General features: G+C 53.0%; 7 protein-coding genes across 7 annotated transcripts; 4 read left to right on the forward strand and 3 right to left on the reverse strand.

Moving 5' to 3' along the window:
* The first annotated feature begins 1,491 nt into the window (after window positions 1–1,491).
* On the forward strand, window positions 1,492–3,028 carry EV422DRAFT_521334 (uncharacterized protein). Its single transcript, XM_053069751.1, has 5 exons — window positions 1,492–1,569; window positions 1,644–1,757; window positions 1,819–1,967; window positions 2,030–2,491; window positions 2,566–3,028. Exons 1-5 carry the CDS (start codon window positions 1,534–1,536, stop codon window positions 2,648–2,650), a joined length of 846 nt encoding a protein of 281 aa, XP_052927578.1. The 5' UTR covers window positions 1,492–1,533; the 3' UTR covers window positions 2,651–3,028.
* Window positions 3,029–6,361: 3,333 nt separating this feature from the next.
* Window positions 6,362–9,083, forward strand: EV422DRAFT_359354 (RNA-dependent RNA polymerase). Its single transcript, XM_053066625.1, has 3 exons — window positions 6,362–6,719; window positions 6,795–7,833; window positions 7,926–9,083. Exons 1-3 carry the CDS (start codon window positions 6,703–6,705, stop codon window positions 8,745–8,747), a joined length of 1,878 nt encoding a protein of 625 aa, XP_052927579.1. The 5' UTR covers window positions 6,362–6,702; the 3' UTR covers window positions 8,748–9,083.
* A 1,302-nt stretch (window positions 9,084–10,385) lies between these two features.
* EV422DRAFT_565475 (uncharacterized protein) lies at window positions 10,386–12,593 on the reverse strand (the record flags this gene model as incomplete). The annotated part of the gene is made up of 1 exon (XM_053072321.1): window positions 10,386–12,593. The coding sequence occupies one exon, from the start codon at window positions 12,591–12,593 to the stop codon at window positions 10,386–10,388; it is 2,208 nt and encodes a 735-aa protein (XP_052927580.1).
* A 406-nt stretch (window positions 12,594–12,999) lies between these two features.
* EV422DRAFT_585100 (proteasome subunit alpha type-4) lies at window positions 13,000–14,394 on the forward strand. The gene is made up of 5 exons (XM_053073438.1): window positions 13,000–13,129; window positions 13,204–13,366; window positions 13,427–13,593; window positions 13,677–13,928; window positions 13,993–14,394. The coding sequence occupies exons 1-5, from the start codon at window positions 13,084–13,086 to the stop codon at window positions 14,130–14,132; spliced, it is 768 nt and encodes a 255-aa protein (XP_052927581.1). The 5' UTR covers window positions 13,000–13,083; the 3' UTR covers window positions 14,133–14,394.
* A 26-nt stretch (window positions 14,395–14,420) lies between these two features.
* EV422DRAFT_521341 (uncharacterized protein) lies at window positions 14,421–17,972 on the reverse strand. The gene has a single exon (XM_053069752.1). The coding sequence runs from the start codon at window positions 17,598–17,600 to the stop codon at window positions 14,889–14,891; it is 2,712 nt and encodes a 903-aa protein (XP_052927582.1). The 5' UTR covers window positions 17,601–17,972; the 3' UTR covers window positions 14,421–14,888.
* Window positions 17,973–18,261: 289 nt separating this feature from the next.
* On the forward strand, window positions 18,262–20,214 carry EV422DRAFT_521343 (uncharacterized protein; the record flags this gene model as incomplete). Its single annotated transcript, XM_053069753.1, has 1 exon — window positions 18,262–20,214. The coding sequence occupies one exon, from the start codon at window positions 18,262–18,264 to the stop codon at window positions 20,212–20,214; it is 1,953 nt and encodes a 650-aa protein (XP_052927583.1).
* Window positions 20,215–20,945: 731 nt separating this feature from the next.
* On the reverse strand, window positions 20,946–22,251 carry EV422DRAFT_359422 (uncharacterized protein). Its single transcript, XM_053066626.1, has 4 exons — window positions 21,999–22,251; window positions 21,554–21,889; window positions 21,407–21,463; window positions 20,946–21,307 (listed from the first exon to the last, which is right to left on the reverse strand). Exons 2-4 carry the CDS (start codon window positions 21,837–21,839, stop codon window positions 21,027–21,029), a joined length of 624 nt encoding a protein of 207 aa, XP_052927584.1. The 5' UTR covers window positions 21,840–21,889; window positions 21,999–22,251; the 3' UTR covers window positions 20,946–21,026.
* Between the last annotated feature and the right edge of the window lie 860 nt (window positions 22,252–23,111).

Genomic DNA, 23,111 nt, shown 5'->3' on the forward strand with positions numbered 1-23,111 from the left:
GGCTCCGAGGACACCCCGCCCGATATACCTTGTCATCCTGGGTGAGAAAGGCCAACCTAGGTATGTACAATTATTGTACAAGGGAGACCGGAAGGCGCTATTGCCCATCTAGAAGTATACGCCGTTGGCAACGATACGCCAAAGTTGTCCGACAATGACACCGATGCCCGCGCTAGCCCCATCATCGCTCTCATCAAGGTGTCGGCAAATATCAGGTGCTTGACGAAAACATCCCCGATGCAGTACGGTCAATGTGCTGCGGTATGCGGCGAAAGCGGCTGTTCTTCCAGATCCGACTTCATCATAAACGAACGTCGAGGTGGTGGAGAGCATGGGACACCAGATGTTTGAGGCGGGGACGTGGGAGATGACGGGAATGGCTCTTGCTGTCCCTTGGCATACGCGAATTCTTTTCGATGTTTCCATGAAAGGATTGTTCTGGCACTAGCAGTAGCAACAGCAATCTACCACCATTGCTGAATCAGCCAGCGTCTCGCGACGGAACATGATAAAACCGTCAACGTATACGTACGAGAGTACGACAGTCCGGATACCACTCCTGATGATGGATGTCGGACGAACAGCCTGCCTTGGTGGTCAAACCCATCGTTGTAGCACGTTACCATGACAGCGATACTTCAGCTTTTCCACCCGAAAAGTTGAGTAAGACTTCTTAGGAGAGTTCGGGACTTCGGACTTAGCGAGCGAGCAAACGAACCTGGAATGCTGAGGAGGACTGAGGGACGCATCGCTCGCTACTGCTGAACCCGGCGGAACGAGCGCAGAGGAGTGAATCATGCCTAAAAAGACCGCTGAAGAAGGCACACCTCCGTAAGACATCCATAGCGAAAGCTGGTAAACAATTCGCTGTGGAATGCTTCCGTCCACTGGCCGCCGGGGCGCTCATTTGAATCCTTTTGGTACATATATATGTATGTACGTACAGTATATATGTTGCTTCTCAGAGCAGAACGCGTGGAGGACGCGTTGAAATGAAAACCATAGTTTTACACAGTAATCACGTGCGTCGGGGTTGGATTGTCCGGTAATTAAAACGGTGTCCGGATTCCACTTCCCCAATTCGCCTCTCCAGGGTTCCCCACCTTGAACGGCCAAATCCCCTCACCCTTGTGCAGTCCATACCAGGAGCTCAGTCACTCACACATATAACCGACTAGGAGGAATACTCTCTACGGAACTGATAAAGTCTGTAAGAATGATGGGAGGAGGAAGTAAGTACTCATCTCTCGCAGACGATGACTTACGGAGGTCACGAAGCACTAAACGTCGTTGGCATCGCATTGTGTAGACTACGGAGGTTACGGCGGTTATGGCGGGTACGGCGGAGCGCAAGGTGGCAACCAAGGTGGAGGTGGTGGGGGCGGTGGTGCGACGGGGGGATATGGAGGCTACGGCGGCGCCGGCGGGGGCGGTGGGGGTGGGGGAGGATACCAGGATTACTCCGGGGGAGGCAACAACATGGGAGGGGGTGGCGGCGGCGGCGGAGGTTTCTTCTCGCCTGGCGGTGGTGGTATGTCGGCGTCACAGGATAGTCCCAGTGGGCGAAAGGTAAAAATATCTGGGCTCGTTTTTGCAGTCTGGGCACTCATCGAAAGCTAAGCCTGATTACATTACGTTTGCAGCGCACCGGTGGTGGCAACCAGTCTCTTCGACCTGTCACGATCAAACAGCTTTTGGATGCCAAGCAGACTGTTCCTGACGGTCCTCATGCTATTGATGGCCAAGAGTTGTCGCAGGTATTCATCCGTTCGAAGTCAGGTATGAGAGGAGTAGGCGGCTCATTTTTTGCATGCACAGTGCGCAATCGTGGGAGTCATCAGTGATATGCACCAGCAGTCTACACACATCAGCTACATCATCGATGACGGGACCGGGACTATCGAGGTGAAGAAGTTCTGGGATAAGGACGAATCTGACCTGGATGCGGAGAGACGAGACGTTTTCCAGTAGGTGTCACCTTGCGGCATTATTCTTCGGCATGTTCTGATTGACCTCCATTTGTTCTCAGGAAATCATCATACGTACGCGCCACGGGGCACCTTCGGGTGTTCAACCAGAAGAAGTCTCTGATCGGATTCAACCTCCGACCCGTCGATACACCGGACGAAATCGCTTTCCACATGTTGGACACCACCTTTGTTCACCTTTACCTCACGAAAGGGCCTTTGAACGGTGGACAACAGCAGCAAAATATCGGCGGTGCGGGGTACATGGACGGCCAGAATGCGACAGCGTACGGCCAATCTGCGTATGCACCCAACAATGGGGGTGCGGCGGGCATCTACGGCAACAACAATAACAACAACTTTGGTGGTGGCAATGAGATGGGCGGTGGCGGAAACGATATGTATACCCCGTTGCAGAACCAGATCATTCAATTCGTGAGGCAATATTCCAATACGCAGGATGGGGCACCCATCATGGACATTGTGCAGAGGATGAGAGGGAAAGCAGCGGAGCCGGAGATCAGGTGAGTTACGTGATGACAAGTAAGGAGGGCAGAGTCATCGTAACATTGTTTCTAACACGAAAACTGGCACGTAGGAATGCGGTCAACTGGCTGTGCAGCGAAGGGATGTTCTATAGCACGACCGACGAGGATCATGTGAAGACCACTAGCGATTATTGAAACGTTCTTGAGCGTACGATAACATGGTCCCATAGACCTGTATAGCTCGGTAGTAGCATTGGAGATGACCGTTTGGCGTAGAGACCGAGAAGGCCTCTCTTCATCCCTTTTGCATCACACTTGTATAGCTGGGCATGTTTAGGGTTTGTATAACTAGTCTGCAGCCTTGTATTGGCCCGCGAGTAGGCCTACGTATATTTCCTTCTTAGAAATGTGTGGAAGTGAGCACACATATGACTCGGCGCCAGGAAGGCAATACCCGCCCCGTTTTGCATTGCAGTGCACATTCTGAGGATGTACTGAGGTGTACTGCAGGTGTATGAGTAAGCCCAGCAATAAAAAAACAATTCGGCCTCTGCTTTTACACCGCTCGTGGATACGCTGGATGTGTTGCTGTCGGGGCCTTCCATTTGCCGAAGACGGTGATAGATGCTCAATTTCAAGGCGTCATCCCAACGTGATGCTCGCCGAAAATCATCCACCTACCCTATGGGGATTTGGGTGCACCTGTTGTAGACCCGCGACGAGTGCAACAGCGCAGAACAAGTCCTCGCTCAACATCCACGCAGAACGGGATGAGGATCACTGCCACCTCGCTGACTTGACCACAACGGCACGTACGGCAACAATAACAGAGAGCATCTGGAGACCGAGCAACAGCCATATTTCACAACCGGCACCTCGCTAGATCTCCACTATTATCTGGGGTTGTCAGTATGATAGCTTCCTGACGATGGGCTGCCCGTAGATGCTTTGGAGTCTTGAAGGTGAACTCCGATGCTTATGTAATCCAGAAACGCGACGGTTTTTGGGCATCGACAGTATTCACTGTCCAATTGACCACCTGCCGTTAGTACCTTCCTTTCTCTATACTTCTCACCTTCAACGCACACTCCCCAGGTCTTACTCTCGCTCTGACAACAAGAGTTACTCCGCACACAACTGCTGCCCTTGTTCTCAGCACTCAGCAAAGCGCTATATTCATACAGCCTGTATCGCTGCAGCGCTGGCCTCACACGGCATACAGGATGTTACGCACAGTCATGCCAGGCGGCGCCGACCACTCCGAGCACTTTGACAGCGACGACGCCTGCGACTCCAGTTCACACGGGCCTAGGCTGGAAATTTGGCATCGGAGTCGGTATTTTCGTATTTGTTTTACCCGAACATGTCCATGGCCGTCTTGACTCCCTACCTTGTACTTTGACTAGTTCTCTCGCTCTTAGGTATTATATACTCGTGCTCGTGTGTTTATTTGCCGTTGCCAACTCTATCGTAAACGAGACGGCGTAACATGTTTTGATTCGTACATGTAGCAAAACCCTTTGTACATGTAGCATTATCCTTCGTAGTATTTTCATTCTCCCTCGAGAACTGGACACATCTGTAGGTGCATACTTTCCGGTTCCGTCCAAGATTGGAGACCATTTCACTGACCATAGAGCAGCCCAAGATCCGGCAAGGTGCTTGTTGAATAGGGGATGTGATAGTGTCTACTGTCGCAAACCACAGATTGCGTCCAGACAAACCACAAGCCCGTTCGCGTCCCCCTGGACTTCCTCCATCGCCTTCGGAACAGTATGTAAGGTGAAATTATTCATATCCAACCCAGGAACGAAGGAAAATTCGAGCAACAAACGCCAGACCCCAGTCATCGTCTTGAGCGGACTCACAAGGACCTCGACTCCCAAAAAACGCCAGTGATTGATCTACCGTCGCGACAATACACGGCACGGTATGCCTGGTACCGGATGCACCGTTGCACCAACCCAGATTCTCTCAGTTCGTGCAGGAATCTAACTCCTCCATGAGCATGCAACGGGGTTGGATGGTCCCGCTTCGTCGTCGATGGTAGCTATGAGGAGAGAAATTGGGAAGCCCAGAAAGAAAATTTGCGATTATCAGCAGCGAACAAAGCTGGGTGCTACACGAAAACAGTTCGATAACATCAAATCATCAATCCAAGCGCCCGTGATGGGTTGATGGTGCCGCTGGGGGTCTGCAGATGCAGGTCTTGTTCTGCAGTCCGCTGATGAGGCAACAGCGTCGCGGCAAATCAGCCTGAAGAGTTGGCTCCCCCACAAGGCGTTTGAAGCGCTCGGTGGCCTGACCCACAGAATCAAGCTCCTTATTATTTTCGGACCAACCCGCTGCAGAAACAGGCATGCTTCGGATTGCTGTTGTCGGTTGATCACTGAAATGCACAGTAAAAGGCTATAAGCCTTGACAGCAAGTTGAGTCCTGACAGCAGTCGACACGCTCGGTAACGTGCAGATGCCATACCGAGATCCCGGACTGCGGACGCCGAGAACGGACCTGGACAGTTCTTTGGAGGGCCTCGCACTTTCTTGTCTTCTCCGTCGTTCCAAACTGTCTGCTCGGCAGGCACACTGCTGCCGGAGAGGAACCCATAGGACGATGTTTCGTAGCCAGCAACCAGGGCTCCCCACCGCAGGTGAGACGAAGCTGAGTGCGTCCCACGATGCCGCCATGGCGACAGTGCTCGAGAGCTTGAGGGCGTTGGAGACGGAGATGAAAGTGAAGTTTGGTATGTCCAATCGGTGGCAAAGCGAGAGCAGAGCTGAAGTTTTCACGGGCTAACACTCACTCCATTTTGTTCGTTCTTTGCACGTTTGTAGTGACCCGGAGCCACGAGGTATTACTTCAGGACGCCATAACGCATAGTCCAGAAACTGCAAAACAGCGCGTCCGCGTCTTGGTTAAGGATTTTCGGGAAGAATTGAGAAGGCTACGTAACAAAAACCAAGGTAGTGGACGGGGGCCTGCAGGGGGCCAGTTCACGGTCAGAGATTTGTCAGGAAAGTTCAGCAACGATCTAAAGGACCGTCTGAAAGGATGTTTACCGGTGAATATGATGACGCAAAGGATGGAGACTGACAACGGGAGAAGGGTGTGGGATCAAGAATACCGCGCAATGTCAAACCAGAGCAGCAGGATCCACCATTCCCCACCGATGCGAAGTCATTCGTCGCTGTCGACATTTTCGGAGTTGTCCGCCTCCTCATCTCGAGCGACTTCCACTAGTGATAACCCTTCAGACGTTGCATCCGTAATTCCGCATGACCTTGGTCCGTCGCCCTCCTCTCCGTCGTTTTCGAACTCGGTTTCATGCTTGAAATCCCCGAAACGCGTAGCATCTGACCTCGGTGAAGGCACGGAGTTGGGCACGACCACATTCTCGAGGACCGGTAGATCACCAAGTATGGTACCATCACCGTCTCGGCATTCAGGTGTTAGATCACACAAGCGCCGCGCAGGTGCTGCTTCCCGGAGTTTCACGTCGCCACAGCACGACAGAGCAAGCTGCATTCTTGATTCCCCAACGCATCCACGAAGGCAACACAGCATGCCCGATCATCCGTTACAAAATCAACATGAGATCGCTCATTGCCAATACGATTTAACTAGCTGTGTACCCAATGCACAAACTCACCGACACAGGCAGTACAGTATGCCTGAGCAGGCATTACATACTCGAGAAGATATTGCTATCGAATATCAGCATAGTTTTGGCGGTACGCAGCACCGCGACCAGGAGACTCAGCATCAACATATCAACGAAGCTAACAGTTACAGTGCGCGTGTGATGGATCACGGCCGTCCTCCCTGTCCTCATCAGCCCGCTGTGCAGCGCGCCATTCACAAAATGACCGCGCCTCTTTCGGTAATGGAAGACCTGGCTCCATTCCACGGCGATCCGTGGATCACTTGTCCGCCTACCACACGCGATGCCCTTCAGGACATGCCATTCGTTCGACAGTGGGAAATCATTCGTTTCGTCAGTCCGTACGGGCCGCTTGAGTGGCGCGACATCGAACCTGCGCTTCCAGAATGCCAATCCTTGTCTAATGCGGATGACCTTTTTCTGATTTTGGAACGACTTGCGAAACGACTCGCTTTGCAGAAAGGTGCTAATGGCACTAACAAAAGAAGCAAAGTGAAAAAGGTGCCCAATAGGGGTTCAAATACAAACGTCGCAGCCAGGTGAGATTGTGGTTTACGCCGTTGTTGTTGAGCTGGATTCGGAAGCGATGAGCGCGCTGGAAAGGTACGCCCTCAAAGGAGTCTGTGACAAAACGCAGCGCTAGCGCTTACTTAGGTTGCCTCCATCCTTCACTTCCAGTGCGGGCGTGAAGAATCCACCCGCCTGCACACGGATTCGCCTGATGCCACCCGCCACTATGCTCGGCCATCGTGCCGCACGAAAGTTCGGCGCCGACCGCTTCCTGACCGTCAAATTCGCCGACCTCTCGCAAGTGCATCTGGTACGCGGTATGCGTTATGACCAGAGACGCTTGCATGTCCTAGGAAGGGTTTGGGAGCTTGTGCAGGAAAAGGACGAGCTTACTGCGCGGTTCTTCGCCACGGGGTCCTATGCGGACGAGAATGAGATGGGGACTCCAGCTCCGATGATTGAGCCGGTATCGGTGGATGACTTTGTGAGATGGCACATTCCCATGATTCCTGAGAACATGGATATTAAGTGGGCCAAGATCGCCGCTCGTCTGGATCTGGCGTTTTCGGGAACCATGTCTGGTATTTACATCGAGGATCATCACGTCATTCCGGACATTCGATCGTCGGATGGGCCCGGGGATGATGTCTCGCATGTAATGACGGACGGCTGCGGTCTGATATCTTATGCGGCCATGTGCAGGTTGCGCGCCCATATGGGCTGGAGTGAGCTCCCATGTGCGATCCAAGGCCGTTTCGGCTCCTGCAAGGGCGTCTGGGTCATCGACCCAAAGTCTTTCGGATCCACCGACCTGTACCTCAGAAGCCGCGAGAGTATGCGTAAGTTCCATCTCCCCACCCCCACCCCGGAATCAGAGATCCCCTTCCACTCCACGCTGGAAATCATCCGACCATCCCGGCCGATGCCCGGTCTCCTCAACAAGCAGATCATACCCATCCTCCATTGCGGCCGTGTGCCCGTACAGACGTTTATCCATTTGCTTGATGAGATGCTGGTTCGTGTGAAAGATCGGTTAGATCATCCAGATCCGATCATGGTGCGAAAGGAGTTGGAGGGCAGTGGGAGTGTATTCATGACCAGGTTTGGCTTGGAGAAGCGGAGGGATAGCAAGGAACGGGAGGCTGGAGAGGAGGAGAGAAGGACAAGGAATGAAGAGGATCGGAACTTTTTCGAAAGGTGCATCAAGGTACGTTATCAGGCGCTGATAAGCGCATTGCCACACGTTTGCATTCCGCAACCACCAGCCGTGTCCGAATCATATCGACGTCTTTCTACCAGATGATCGCAGCTGGCTTTCTGCCCAAGGAAAACGCCTACTTATGCCATAGCATCAACGGCGTGTTCAACATGCTATGCAAACAACTGCTTAGCAAATTCAACATCGCCGTCCCGAAATCCCGCCGCATCCTCATGGTCCCAGATCCCACCGAAACCCTCCATCCCGGCCAAATTTTCCTGCACCTCCCAGATGAGCGCGACGAGGAGACCGGCGCCCGACTCGGCGTCCTCGCCGGCCCGGTGCTCGTCACGCGAAACCCGGCCTATTTGCCAACCGATGTTCAGAAGGTTACCATGGTAGACGCCCCGATGCTGCACCGATATGAGAATGTCGTGGTTTTTCCCGTGACTGGTGACGGACGCTCGTTAGCGAGTTTCCTGGGAGGGGGCGACTACGATGGCGACGACTGCATGGTTATCTGGGACACGAACCTTGTGGAGCCTTTTATCAATTCGTTGGAAGAGGAGCCGGAAGGGGAAAGTGTTAGTGCCGTTTTCAAGCAAGATACGAGGACTGTTGGGGATGTTCTTTGCTCAGAGCCAGCAAGGCTTCTTGGAAGTCCTTGTCGGAACACTGCGTATCCATCCCGCTCGCCACATATCGCAGCGGGAGCCATAGCAGATGAATTGTTTGAGCGCTTCTGCAAGTCCTCCACTGGCGATCTCGTGGGTGTCTATAGTAACCGCCACGCCTACACGGCTGATGGAAAAGGCGTCGATCACCCAGATTCCATATGGCTTGCTAAAATCTGCGCCGAATTGCTGGATGCGAGGAAGGCTGGAAAAGCTGGTAAGCGAAAAACAGCATCCATTACTTCGTAGCAGGCCGCCCAAGCCAGAGTGGGCACGCGCTGAGGAGGAGGACGCCGATGAGGGATCAGCCGAGTGGAAAGCCGCATCCTCGCGCTCGGCTTTGACCATGATCTACAACCACATGTCGAAGCAGAAGGATAAGTGGAAAACGCTGGGAAATTCCGAAGTTGAGCATGTTCGCAGGGAGCATCCGGAAGATGCAGACTTGCGAGCGCCGTGGAGCCGTGAAGACAGCCGGCAAGGACTTACCAAGTCCACTGAGGACGTCACGCTGAGAATCCACAAGGCGAAAGCGGCCATGCAAGAGATATTGTCTGACTACGAATCGGAATGTTGCCTAATCACACAGTCAGCGGGAAAGCATAAAACCGCATATGGCACGAAGCCTTCAGCTATAAGGAAGACAGCACTGAAGGCTGAACTGTACGAGAACATTGCGGACCGCGTTTTCGGGAATCTGGATTATTCAAATTCAGACAGCCATTCGCGGTGGTCAGCCACTCGAAGCTTTGCGGACGAGGATAGTGGAGCTGGCAGTAGCGAGACCATTTTCAACGAAATTCGGCCCATGAAGGGGATTAGTCCAGAACCAGAAATCACGCGGGTGATGGCACAGGCTAGCCTGGCCTACACCATCGGCAACACCGACCTGATATGGTGGTTCCCCTGGGACATACCCGATGTTCTCCATCTGCTGTGCATCATCAAAGGCTTTGAGTTGGCCAGAAAGGGAGAGGGACCGTGGTGGAGAAATATTAGCATCGCAACCTGGGAAATGGCGCGTGCTACTGCTGTGCATAAGAAGTATGGACAGACGAGGAGATGTACCGATGCAGCTATGTGAGAGCAAGTGTTGGCAGATTCTCAGAATCCCAATCGGAACAGCAATTCCATCGAACACGGCGCTCAAGAATATGGATGGACGATCAAGCAAGATCAGTGGCGTAGTTTACAATGTCAAAGTCTCGATTGGTTCCGGTACCTGTCCCGCTACCTGTTTCGTTAGTTCCGACATCATCATCATCCACACTCGGCCTACGACGAATTCCACTTATCCACTCTCACCACCGCCTACGAGCGGATTTACTCCTAGAGCAATCCTCATCATCCTTCATCGTTTTCAACCCCTTCGAGACTTTCTGCCGCTCACTCACCGCCACCGCCGCTCACCAGCGCATTCGGTTCTGACCCCTGCCGCAAATACCCTTCACTCCTTATTCAATCGTCTGGATCGCGCCTTCATAGAATACACCTCCCAATCTGAGCCGCGTCATCGCGGCAATCTGCTACCGTCACTGCGACATATTTCGTTGCCGAATTGACACCACTCACTGATACCGCTCAATTGATACCATTCACTGATACCAATCATTGATACCTGATAGTACTCGCGAATAATAATTCCTGACGTTACAACCCTATTGAGCGGTGCTTATGGACTTCGTGGACCCGGCTTGGAGGAAGTAGCCTGACTACACTCTTTCATTACAAGGACAACAATATGAAGCCCTTTGACATCAGCGTGAGTTGTAGAGATTTCTTCCTCTCGTCATTGGGTATCTCTTTTGAAACAGGTATATACATATGTGCGCGTTCACCGCTCTAACCCCATCAAGTAGTCTCTCCCATAGTTCACAAAGGTGACGATCACCATGTTGCCGACATGCTTTTCGCCCTATTCAAGAAAGCATATCGTTGTTCCTTCGCCGCTTTCGCTTCCTTTGCCTCTCTCGCAGCTTTGGCATTACGAGGCGTAGTGGCCTTAGCGGGTGGTCTCCCACCTGGAGGATGCGGCCGTACATCCTCGGAACTCCTGCCGACGATATGCATCGAATGCGAGGACCCAATGGACCCATCACTGACATCCGAAACGATGGACGTGGATCTACCCCGCAAGTCGGTCGCTCCAGCTGCGGTCGCTGCCGCATCGGGAACGGGTTCCTCGCCGGCTGCCTTGGGAACGGAGATGTTCATGTCTTCTGGTCTGCGCACTCTGTTCACCGCTCCAGCCGATAATGTCCGCGCGTGCCCTCCTAAATGGTTGAAATCAATGGCGTATTCCACTTTGGGTAGACTTGCGTGCCCGCCAGCCTTATCCGCTCCTGCCGCTCCGCCTGTCGTGCCGTCAGCACCTTGCAATGCATGGCCTCCGCCGCCCATTCCTGTGGCCCCGCCTCTTTGCGCATTTGCATCCCGGTCGCTTCCCTTTTGGGCAAACAGCTCGATCCAGACTTGGTTGACTTTGTCGTATACTCGTGCCAATGTCCCTACTCCTGCCAGTTTTAGTCGATCTTTGCCCCACTCGATCTCCTCCTTGAATTCGTACCGGAGCTGATTGATGGCTGCATCGAGGTTCGGCACCTCGAACCCAAAGCCAAGGAGTTTGGACCCACTTCGTGCTGCAAAGATTGACACAGCTGCATTCCGACTCGCATCTGCCATGGCATCTGAGCGCGCAGTCATAGGTAAACTCCCCATTCCGCTCGAGCTTAGCATCCCACTGCTTCCAAAACCGGTGGAAGCAGGTGCGGGAGCGGCGCCGCCGAAATCCGCATGTTCTGTGAAGCATATCGAACAACTCGCTGACCGGAGATCATTTCCGAGCCAGTAGTACACTGACCGGGAAAGCCCCACGACGAACTCTTCCGTATCAACCAGCCGAAAGCCTTGCCCTTGCGTGATGGCTTGCCGCACAGTGGCCGCTGCGCCAGCCTTTTTCCGTGCGCCAGCGGCAGGCGTACTCAGAGGCGAACCGCCACTCCCTGAATCCCCACCGGATCCACCGAATCCGCCAAATCCCAACCCTGCAGGCGTGGCTGGCACTGACGTCCCATCTGTACCCCTCGACCGCGTCCCCGGGCCCCTCTGAGTGGCCAGATCTAACGTCGTAATCCGCTGTCCATGGGCGGTCCTGGTCCGCTGCGTCGCTAACAGCATCTCGTACCATCTCACAGCGAAGTCCGCCTGCGGTGTCGGCAATGTGTAGTACGCCAGCCTAGCAAACCACTGTTTCCTGGTGGTAGGTACGTTGAGCTGAGAATCTGACAACTCCATTAAGCGAACCTCCATCCCGTTTGGGTCGAGGGCAATGCACATCTTCACTTCGCTGATGGCCATGGGTTCCACCACAATTTTGAAACCTTTGGATTTGAGGCGCTTGGCAAGGCGATGCAGGAAGTGGACGTAGATGACTAGATATTCGTAGTTGTGCGATTTCAGACCGGTTCGGAGTTGTCCTGGTTCTCGCGTTGCAGGACTTGAACCTGGGGTCGTGACTGCCGGTGCAGGTGCAGCGGCTTTCCTATCTCGTGTTCCGAATCCTACGGTCTTCTTGACGGCTGAAGGTGCGGCTTGTGCCGCTGGTTCTGCTCCACCTTTTCCTGTCCCAGCTCCGGGCCCCGATACTCCAGTTACTTCGTTCGCCTTTGCATTTCCCGCTTCTCCGGGCGGTCTGCGATCGTATGGGTCTGATGCTGCCCCAGCACCATTCGAGTCCAACGCTCCAATACCAGAGATCTCGCCGGTTTCTGGCAGGGGCCCATCATCTTCATCGTTCTCAAACAGCAGTTGAACATTATGTGCCGCCGGCTCTTTCCCGACTGGTTTGTAAGACATTGCTACGACCATTGCTTTGTCACTCCGTAAGATACCCGCAGCAGTGATGGATCGCGAGGCCTGCTCATTATTGCGTTGATCTGTCGGCGCGGCAGGATTCGCCGCCCCTGCGCCGGCTGCAGCTCCTGTGGCGGCAACAGGTGCTGCTGGTGGGGCACCTGGCGCAGCTGCTTTGTCTCCAGCAGCCGCGGGAGCGCCCGGTACAAACGGGGTTTGCTCTACTTCCCAATCCACTGACATTCCAAGATTTTGATAAAATTCGACTGTACTTGGCAGGTCTGAGCAGCGTATCCGAATATACTTGAAGATGTACCTCTCTTGGGGGCCGCCTCCATGGCCACGCTTCCGAAGCATCTCAGGCAGTTCTCTCCTTGAATATCAACGGATTCGTTTGGAATATGAAAGTTTGCGCTCTATTACCGCCGTGCTGTATAGTTATGGTCTTGCAGAGGTCTTCAAATTCACTTCGAAAAGGCAAAACGCCTAGGATTGACACCGCAGTCTCTGATATTCGACAGCGCGTGCTGGCCGACGCGTTCGCACTTGGAACAATATAAATAAGGCCCTTCACGTGACCGTGGAATAGAATGTCACTAGACGCGTCCTCATAACCCCTCTCGGACCATCCATGAGGACGGAAAGAAGGGTTGGACCTCCGAGATCGACAACCTTCGCACATCTTCCCAACCCCACTACCGCTTTTCCCACTACTGCATTGTTATTTGGCACCATGGCTCGCCGTTACGACTCCCGCACCACCATCTTCTCGCCGGAAGGTATTTGATGACCGTTGTGCTTGCCCGGCTTCACGTCATCCCGACCGCGACCTAATCTTGTTTCTTCGATATAGGTCGTCTGTACCAGGTCGAATATGCGATGGAAGCGATCTCCCTCGCTGGTACCGCCCTCGGAATATTGACGGCTGAAGGTGTCGTTCTGGCGGCGGAGAAGAAAGTTTCTAGCAAGTTGTTGGAACAACTTGCCAGCAGTGAGAAGGTTTACCAGCTGAGCGAGTAAGTCCGTCCCTTTTCACCAGACACAGTGAGCGAGTTCTCATGCTCGATTTTTTGCAGCCATGTGTGTTGTGCTGTCGCTGGAATCACGTCAGACGCAAATACGCTCGTAAACTACCTGCGGCTGGAAGTGCAAAAGTACCTATATACCTACAACGAAGCCATACCTGTTGAACAGTTAGTTCAAAAGCTTTGCGATCTGAAGCAGGGGTACACTCAGTATGGAGGTGGGTTACGGGAGGGATAATGGTTGATCCCAGGGGACCTACATATCTCTACCTGTGGGCTCACATCAGACGCGTAAATCTAGGTCTTCGCCCATATGGAGTATCTTTCCTCTACGGGGGTTACGACAACGATCATGGATTCCAACTTTACCACTCAGATCCCTCGGGCAACTACAGCGGATGGAAGGCGACTTGCATAGGCGCAAAGTCTACGAATGCCCAGAGTATCCTGAAGCAAGATTACAAGGAGGATATGACTTTGAAGGAAGCAAAGTGTCTGGCGATCAAGGTTCTAAACAAGACGATGGATACAACAAACATGGGCAGCGACAAACGTACGATTTGTAAACGCTTTGAATCTGTGCATCGCAAAAAACTAATCTCTCTTCGTTTCTCCAGTGGAATTCGCCACGCTACACTTAGGAACGGGTGGGAAGGTTATCTACAAGCTATACCAGCCCAAAGAGATAGAAGAGTTGTTGAAGGAGGAGGGCGTGCTGAATCAGGCATCAGAAGGTGGCTCTGCGATGGATATCTGATGACAAAGATGATTTGCAGTGTATCATCGAAGTCTTCCTGCCACACCCTTTGTGGATGTACAATAATGTATCATTGGCGTCTTTTTGAAATGACTGTGCATCGATGGAAATTGGGCGGTCCTTCGAGATAAAGGATGATGCCGGGGAGTGCACTAGAATGGGTAACAATTCGTTACTGGGTCGGAGTGGTAGCGCAAATGTCACCTACAGGCCTGCCTGATGCAGTTGTGATCGGACCGTGCTTGCGCCGAGCCGGTGAAGCCATAAAGTCAACACGGAGTACGCCTTCCCTGCACGACCCAGTCTCAATGGCGTCCATCGTAATATTTCGAATTTACATGAGGAGATCCTCCCCGCTAGAATCTATGATACAGTATCTACAGTACCCACATCTCCCATCTCCTCCGCATCACATCCGGAACATGCTACAATGCCGCCATTTCCGACGCCGGTCGCTAACGATCAACGTCAGTGCCGCCGAGAAAGGCTTGAAATCGTGTGAAGAGGGCCTAAAGCCAGCAAGTTCGTCTCCGAATGGTCTCGCCTACACATCTCCCGAGGTCGGAGCAAGTGATCCACATGGCGACGGATGCTGGCCACATCGTTTGGGCCGCTCGCGCGATCACAGCGAAGGACAATCGCTTGAACCAAGACGGGAGGTATCCGACCAGCCGCCGGGCATATGGCTTCACTCAGTGTGCTATCCTGGATGCACACCAAGCGGTCCGCAGTCGAAACGCCCCTCCACGGGTCCTTTCAAAAGTTTTGGTTGAGATATTTCTCAGCCTCCAGGACCAGAGCCGGATAATGCCTCGTAAAGATATCATGAATCTGTCCCACTTCTTCCCACATGAGTTCCTTCTTCAACGGCGTAATGATCGTCCTGTAGGTCTTGGGCGTCGGGTCAATCCCCTTCGCCAGCATGTCGTGGAAGACGTTTATTGCGCGGTCAAAGTATCGTAGCCGACACAGGGCCTCGATCCACGAATTGTACGCGTTCTCGTCAAACACAACGCCAAGGGTCTCGCACTCGGCGATGATGTCTTCTACATCGTCGATAGTCCCGTTATGGCCGGCGGAGTCCAGAGCGTTGTTGGCGACGGTGGCATTGATGGCGTTGGCTTGGCCGAGCTTGATCCATATCTCTTTGGCCTTGGCATGGTTCCCTGCGCGACCATACGCTAGCATCAAGAGTTTGAGGTAGATGGGGTCATCTCTACTGCTGTCCAGCTTGGAGAGGATTTCGAGAATGTCCATGCAAGAATTGAGGTCCCCACGTTTTGCAAAGCCGGCCATGAGGGCTCTGTAAACCTTGGGCACCGGCTGGAGTAAAGGCGGCGAACCTTGGAAATACTTCTGGAAATTCTCCATGGCGAGTTGCATATCCGGAAATAACTTTGAGCAGGCTTCGATAATCATGTACGCCCCGTCTAGCTCTGGTACATGTCCGTTCTGTTCCAGCTCCGACAGCAGCGTTTTCAAGGCTTCTACATCCTCTGCTCCAACGATGGCGCGAAGCGCAAGATCCAGGATAACTGGACCGAGAGGGTGCCCAGTCTCCAAATAAAACTTGTAGATGCGGAGGCCGTCGTGGTACCGTTTGGCCTCAACATAGGAGTGCATGAGTGTACTACAAGCATGCGGCGTCATACGCTTACCGGTGTATCCAGCTCGCTGCATCGCTTCAAAATGTGCTTCCGCAAGCTCGGGCTGACGATTCCGTGCCTTGATCAGAGCGAAATAGGTGCGGTCGTTCGGCTTGACGTTCTTGCTAATCATTTCTTGGAAAAGGACCTCGCAGGCCTCCGCAACGTTTTCCTCAGAAGAATCATTATACGCCGACATCATGACCGTATAATCAAATATATCTGGCCCGGTACCCGCTTCACGCAGCTTTTTGAATGTGGCGAGCGCTCGAGAGAGGTTCTTAGCTTTGTAGCAGCACAACAATAGTCTCGAAAGTGTGAGTCGATCCGCGGTCACGCCATTTTGTTCCATGTGCCGTTGAAGTGATTCGAAGCTCTCAAGATCTCCTTTCTGAGCATAAGCTGCAAAAACGCCCCCGAGCGACTTGTTGTCGGGCTTCAACTTATCCGTCGGGATTTTCTTCCAAGCTTCTAGTACTTCTTTCCCGGAATGACACTTGCTCAGGAAACGCAAAGCCCGGAAGAAGTTCGCATCATCCTTCGCCAAAAAGCTACTCTTGACCAGCCGCGTAATGAGCGCTTTCACGCTGTCCGATGGCGTTTCTTCTTTCTCCGCCGCTTCGAGTGCAACGCGCACAACCTCTGGGTTCGGACGCATGCTGTGCGATTCCAAGGAGGACCAATACTTCTGTGCGTTGTGGAAGTCTCTCATGCGACAGGAAATCTGCAATGCCATCTCGTACGCGAATCGCAGACCTTTCTTTCCCTTGAATTGTTCGACGGAGGCAACGTAAGGAGTCAATATGTGCCACGCTTCCTCATACTCATGATTGTTCATGAAGGTCGTGAATATCGAATGGAAAGATCCATACACCCGCTGGTCGTTGTGAATTTTGGCAATCTCGTACATCGCATTTATGCCTTCGGTTGTCCGCTTCGCACGTAAGTACACAACGACCATCAACTCGTAGGTTTTCGCCTGCACGTCGCCCAGGGCTTGAATACGCTTGAAGAGGTCCAGAGACCTTTCAAAATCCCGAGCCTGCACAGTCGCTTCCAGAAAGAGATGCAAGGGCCGCCCAGTGACCATCCCATCCGCTTCCAATTCCCGCATGATAAGGTCGACCCAATCGCATCTGACCCCACTGCGGGCTCTCACAGCGAACGCCTGGATCATATGGCCATATCCCGCCTCCCCCAGGTTCGTGCCGGCGGCTCGTATACTCTGCGCCATTTGCATCATCCTGGGGAGATAGTCATGTTCCCTCTCACGCATAAGCCGCATGAGGGTATCGAAAGTTTGCGACGGCACTCCGGAGAGTTGGCCGCGCTGTTCCAGTAACTTGAAGATTTTATAAGATTGGGTTAGGGACTCCCGTTTGATGGCCCCCGATAGAGATTCAGGGCTCGCTGCCTGTTGCTTAGGCTGCTGTCGCTGTCGATTGTGCCCTTTTTGAGGCGGAGACGGTTGTGGTCGAGCCTGGTCGGTACCGCCCTGTTGGCCCAGCTGGGACAGCTGCCGCTGCCGATTGTGCTCACTCTGATGTGAAGAGGTCTGGGACGGGTGTTCCTCGAGCCGGCCGCCGTGATTCTGTTTGAGTTGCTTCGCACTTTGTTCGTAAGCATCGGTCGTAGCATCCTTTCGCCTCAACTTCACTGCTTTCTTTGGAGATACGGAGCGCAAGATCAGCGTGGATGATATCAGGCGTGAAGCGGCGCATAAAGAAGCCGGTAAGACCAGCGGCCGTCTCGAAAACGAGTGAGGTACAGGTAGTAAGAGGTGGCTGCAGGGTGTTGGTCGCATCGGTCGCAACGCCCGCATTTTCGCTTTGGCTTCTGTTGGCTGGGAGTCCAAATTCTGCTCAGGAGACGAAACTGCCTGATGTACAGTCCTTTCCCCGCCGGTGACCCTCACTCAGTACGGGGTCTATATATATGAAAGAGTATACACTTCGAATGAACTCGTCGTTTCCACTTCCCTGGCCGACGCAGGCCACATGCGCCCAGCTGCTGACACCCCGGACGAAGTGTTATTAGAGCCTTCGATGTGCTCGCTAGATGTTCCCATTCGACAGCGTGTCTTTGACAGGACGGCGTACACTCCGACACCCCTCACTTGTGGCTAATAATTGGGCGACATAACTGATTTATGATAGTTGACAGGTTTTCAAAACATCCGGGCAATTAATGTTTCCCCGATGCTATCAAGAAGCTTATCGCAAAAAGCATGGAACCTGTCACTCCATATGCGGAGCTGCAGAATAGCGGATTATTGACCACAGTTTATGCCTAAACGGGGTTCTAGCCCGTTATCAGTTTGCCTTGTTTTCTGGAAGCTTTTATTCGACGTATCCAACCTAATGCTTCTCGGACTATTTTCGGTCCCTTCATTCGAAGGCGCCACATTACCGTTCACACAATCGTCAATACTCGCCAGTCACAAGGCACCTTCTATTGAGCAGCTTCGAATCGCACTGCGACGTATGGCTTGTCAGCTGTTGTTGATCCCGGCCAAGAGTGCACCATCGCCTTCCGCTGAACGAATTCTCTTCAAGCTCTCGCCATACGACCCACCACCAGGGTTCTCCGTGAAGTCGTCCCCTTCCTCCTTCACAACATCCCCACAAACCGCCATCTTTACTGGCAATACACTAGCAACAAACAGTGTATTATTGGCAGGAGAGCTCCTATCTTGGGGAAAATCATCCCTTTTTTACAGCACCACATACACTTCCTACCATTTTCAGCAACGAGCAATGCCCACATCTGTCCACTTAGCAACGGTCTCAACCGAATCGCAGAACTCACCGTCAACTACCGACAACTTTTTGAAAGAGATTGACGAGCTATTCGATCCCATGTGGACGCCCGGTCCTTACGACTACGGTTTGGATGCCATTAACGGTCTGGGCATCAACGGTCACCTCGGCGTCCAAGACCCGTTCGCTCCTTCGCTTTTCGCCGATCCATACACAATCAGCGGATATCTGTCCTCGTCGGAGACTCAGCAGCAGCATCTTCAGAATGCGGCGGCTGCGGCAGCTGCTGCCAGTATGCAATCTCAGTACATGTGGTACAACCCAGCAGCCGATAACAACCTTCATGGTGCCGCTCACGCACCGTCACAATACGCCTATCATGCCGTCGACATGCTTGCGGGTCTCCCGGAAGCAAACCCAATGGTTTATCATGGCACGGCGGCGGCCGTCGGAAGCACAGGAGGGTCGGGTAGTCGCATGCGATCGAAGAACGGCAAGCAGTCGATCCTCTCGCAGCGACACGCCAACCTTCCTCCCGCTATCAATACCATGAAGTTTCGCACAGATGTTCGGGCTGCCAACGCGGCTCCGAGAACAGGATCAGCTGCTACCACCGCTAAAGGCAAGACGGCAACCGCAAAGTCTGCAAAATCTCGCGCAACGAAATCGGCCAAGTCCAAGAAATCCGCCGGGGCCAGTTCGTCGATTCTCGAAGAAGATGAAATCACAGCCGATCTGCGTTCCGCAATCAAACTCAACTTGAACAAAAGGCTCAAATATCGCATGCTCGTCAAAGGCAAGATGACCGCCGAGGAAGCCAATCTGTCCCCTATGGACATGCAAGAGATTAGCCTCCAGCTTCCCAACGTTGGGTCCAAGAAGGCGATGACCGCAGCTGCCGCGCTCGCCGAGGTACAGAAACAGCAGCATGCACATCGCCAGAACAAGCAAGTTCAACGTCAGGAGGCTGGCAACCTCCCGAACCACTACAACTACTACGTTGATCATTTGGCCCAGGAGCAGATGGAGTTCCTCCATCAGCAAAACTTGAGGCAGATCGACGCTCTACGGGAGCAGGAGATTGCCCGCCATCAGGTCCGGCAGGCATTCATGCCGCAGCTGTACCCTGTCGTTTGCCCTCCTCCCCTTCCCATCATACAGCCGGCGGAAGAAGGCGAGGAGGACGATGTGGATTATACCCCGCCTCGGCCAATCAACCCCGAGTACCTTGAGATATTCAAGGACTACGTTTTTCCCCCGCCGGAAATGGCGGAAAGAATGGCACGAGCGGAACAATCCACCATCGAGGAGATTCCGTCGCCTTCGGTGGTTTCCGAGAAAGTGGCCGTGGACCCCCCGACAAAGCGCAAGCGAGCTCTATCCGCCACCCCAAGTGAAAACCAAGCCCCCGCAAAAAAGATCCGCGGAGAAGAGATGAAGACTCCGGCAACCATCGCGGAGCAAGAGGAGTTGTGTTCGCTCGTCGTTCAAAACCCGGACAACGCAGCCGAGAACTCCGATTCGGCTATCGACAACGCGGACGACATCCAAGAACTCGCTGACCTCCCTTCAGCGTACGCGGGTATCACCCGGCCGGACAGGCGTTTCTCGTGGACCCTGTCGATCCCCGACATGCAGCGAATGTCGTTCTCGTTCATCCCAAGCGACTTCATCTAGCGTAGTTGGCATACATCAGTTTTGGGTGTTGAGAAATGCGTTCCTGATAGCATCATTTTGGGGTTAAGAGATATCTGGCATGCCTTTTTGGCAACACTCCGTGGTTTGGCGAAAGTTTCTTATATATGCAATAAAAGGGCCTGGAGAAACGCACTTATTGGACCTGTTAAAGAAGTTCGGTTGAGTTGAGACTCACCTCTGCATGGGACATATCCCCATAATGCGGTGGGCAAAACATCAAACATTGGTCTAGCAAATCAGACCGAATTTCACTTCCGAAGATTGTGCTAGGATATACTTATCTCAATCATCTCGCAATGAAAATTGCGAATGCTCAGGCTCTTGAAGTTTAGGCATCAACATCGTTGCTGCACAAATACACCATCTGCTCTGGTATTGGAAAGTCTTTTCCCTCCTCTGGTGGATACTTCGAGCCCTATAAAGGCGAAGATCATTGTGAACAGCTGGAACGAATCAGTTCCCCAATAATGCAGGTCTTCAAAGGTGCATATATCTCCGGTGTCCGTAGGGAGACGGTACAAATGGAAAAAGCCGTCGGCGATGTATCCAAGTGAGTTTAGGGATGGATAGAGGGAGGTGGAGGACAACTTGTGTAGGTGCGGTTGTACCCGGCGGTCTGGCATCATCATCGCCGCATTCCGACTTTCAGTGTGCTACGGTCTACCTGGTTTCCAGGCACTTTGTGCCAGGCGTGACGATGGCAATAGAGACAAAATTTAGCAGGCATCGGGAAGATGATGTGCGACATTGGAGGGCATTTGCTCTGTTCCCTCATCTGACAGCAAAGTAGATTATGAGAATGCCTCCTCTTCTCCTTCATCCCAACTAGGATCCCAAGCTCTCGTATCCCCTTTTGCTCCCCAAAACTCCGCTCCATACGGAACCACTATCTCCTCGCCGGGCTCGATGGTGCGATTCAGGCTGAAAGCGCCCACGCGCACCTGTCCCGTTTCCACGTCCCGATATGTGTCGAAGGCAGCATTTGGTCGGGAGGCAATCCCATGCCAGTCATTGATGAATCTGCCTTCATTGCCGCGTATTGATGCGTCCACCGAGAGATTTCCGTGAAAACCTGCAAAAGGGAACAACGGACATAACACGTAAGGCGCCTTCCTCGATGGTAGTGGGCCGTGTCACTCACGCCCGCTGTTGCCATAGACGGATGACTGACTCAGTGTGTAAGTGAGGTTTGCTGGTATCTCACTGGTCAGTCTGATAACACCAACGTCTAGAGCGTCTGGTTAGCACGTCAACTGAGCGGGAGTTCCTTCCTTGCGGGCGGTGACTCTCCCAATCCTTTCAAGTTCAAATGGCTCACAATCTACGATGAATTGAAACTGTTTGATCTGGCGCGCTGCAAACAATCCTCCCTCTCCTCTGGCTGGGTGACCTTGGTCCGTTATTTCTCGAACACAAAGGTGTCCCTCCGAGCGTGAGACTGATTTTCGGTCGATTTCATCTTCGTCAGCAAATGCGCACCAGCCTACGTATCGTTGTCGTATGTCCGACTGTATCGTAGGGGCCCATTCGTATTCTAAGAGGTACGGGAAATCGGCCGGCCAACCTGAGATGGCCGGGAGTGTCGTGGACCGTGCGAAAGCCATGTACGCCCAGTTTCAGGAGGAAGCGGCGAGTGACCCAGCTGATCTTGCCACTGCCTACCATAAAAGAGGGCGCATGTTGGTGCAGATCAGAGACGAGCTTGCGTCCTTTTTGGGCGAGAGGGCGGCACTAGAAAGACATCAGATACGCAGGTCACTTACCAGTATATTTGAAAGATAGAGACGGTATAGAAGAAGTTCCCGATCCGCCATCCATCTGACCCCGTACTGTACATGTATTATAGTCGTACGTAGCAAGCCAGAATTTAAATTGAGCCGGACCCACACACGTGACCCAACTCTGCCACTCCGTCTCTGCTAGCGGGAACAGCGTGAGAGTCTATTTGTTCATTTGTTGATTGGGGAAGAAAGATGCCGTTTCTCATCAGTCTGCTTGGAAGAGGAAGATCCCTTACCCGCATGTAAGTTTGTGTGCTTGGCTGCTGTCAGTAATGTGTTTGCTGTTGGACCCCGTCGCTGACAATATACGTACTCTCTTCCTGTGAATGCAGTCAACCGTCAAGAACGACGACCGAAGGCGCGGCATGTCGTCTCTCCCAAGTCTAATGCCATAACTGCCAGACTCAAGTCACCCGCACAAGTGATCGCGCGAATGCCAAGCAAGCACTCGCTACACCACACTAAGTGCCTTGGTTCCTTTCGAGACGGCGGTGGCTTCTGGAATATCGACAAACGGGCCAAGTGTGAGCCAATATGTGATGAGACAATCAGGACGGATCTTATATATTATATATATTAGCTTTCAAAGCGCCAAGTGCGTTTGCCATGGGCAGAAGCCTTTGATCTTGGTTAACGTCCCTTTCCTCTCAGGCCGCTTTGAGGCTCCCTGGACGACAAAGCCGGCAGACGCGCTGTCGAAATTTTGCCCGCCACAACACATAGGCATGGTTCGCCTTCCGCGCTGTCCCCATTTGCAGGTTACTACGTCTGGCGCATTCAGTGGCCCGGGTAGGTATCGAGGCCCATTCGTTAACACGAAAGTGCTATTTGTTAATGTAAAGGCTTCGATACCGTCATCGACGCCACCATCGCTCGGTCGGCGAAGACCCATAGCTACGACTGCTCGCCCAAAATCTGCCCCTCCACTCAACGTCCGCCCACTTCCTTCCCTCCACACTTTCCGCAGCAGGAACGGCATGCCGTGATGCCGTGCCGCTGGGGGTTTCGCCGAACCCGTGCCTGCACAGGGATGCCAGAACACGCAACTCGAACGTCAGGAGGCATCGAACCTTCCCAACCAGCTGGAGTACTACC

Source organism: Fimicolochytrium jonesii (assembly GCF_025526975.1).
Source record: "Fimicolochytrium jonesii strain JEL569 chromosome Unknown EV422scaffold_5, whole genome shotgun sequence".
NCBI lineage: Eukaryota > Fungi > Chytridiomycota > Chytridiomycetes > Spizellomycetales > Powellomycetaceae > Fimicolochytrium > Fimicolochytrium jonesii.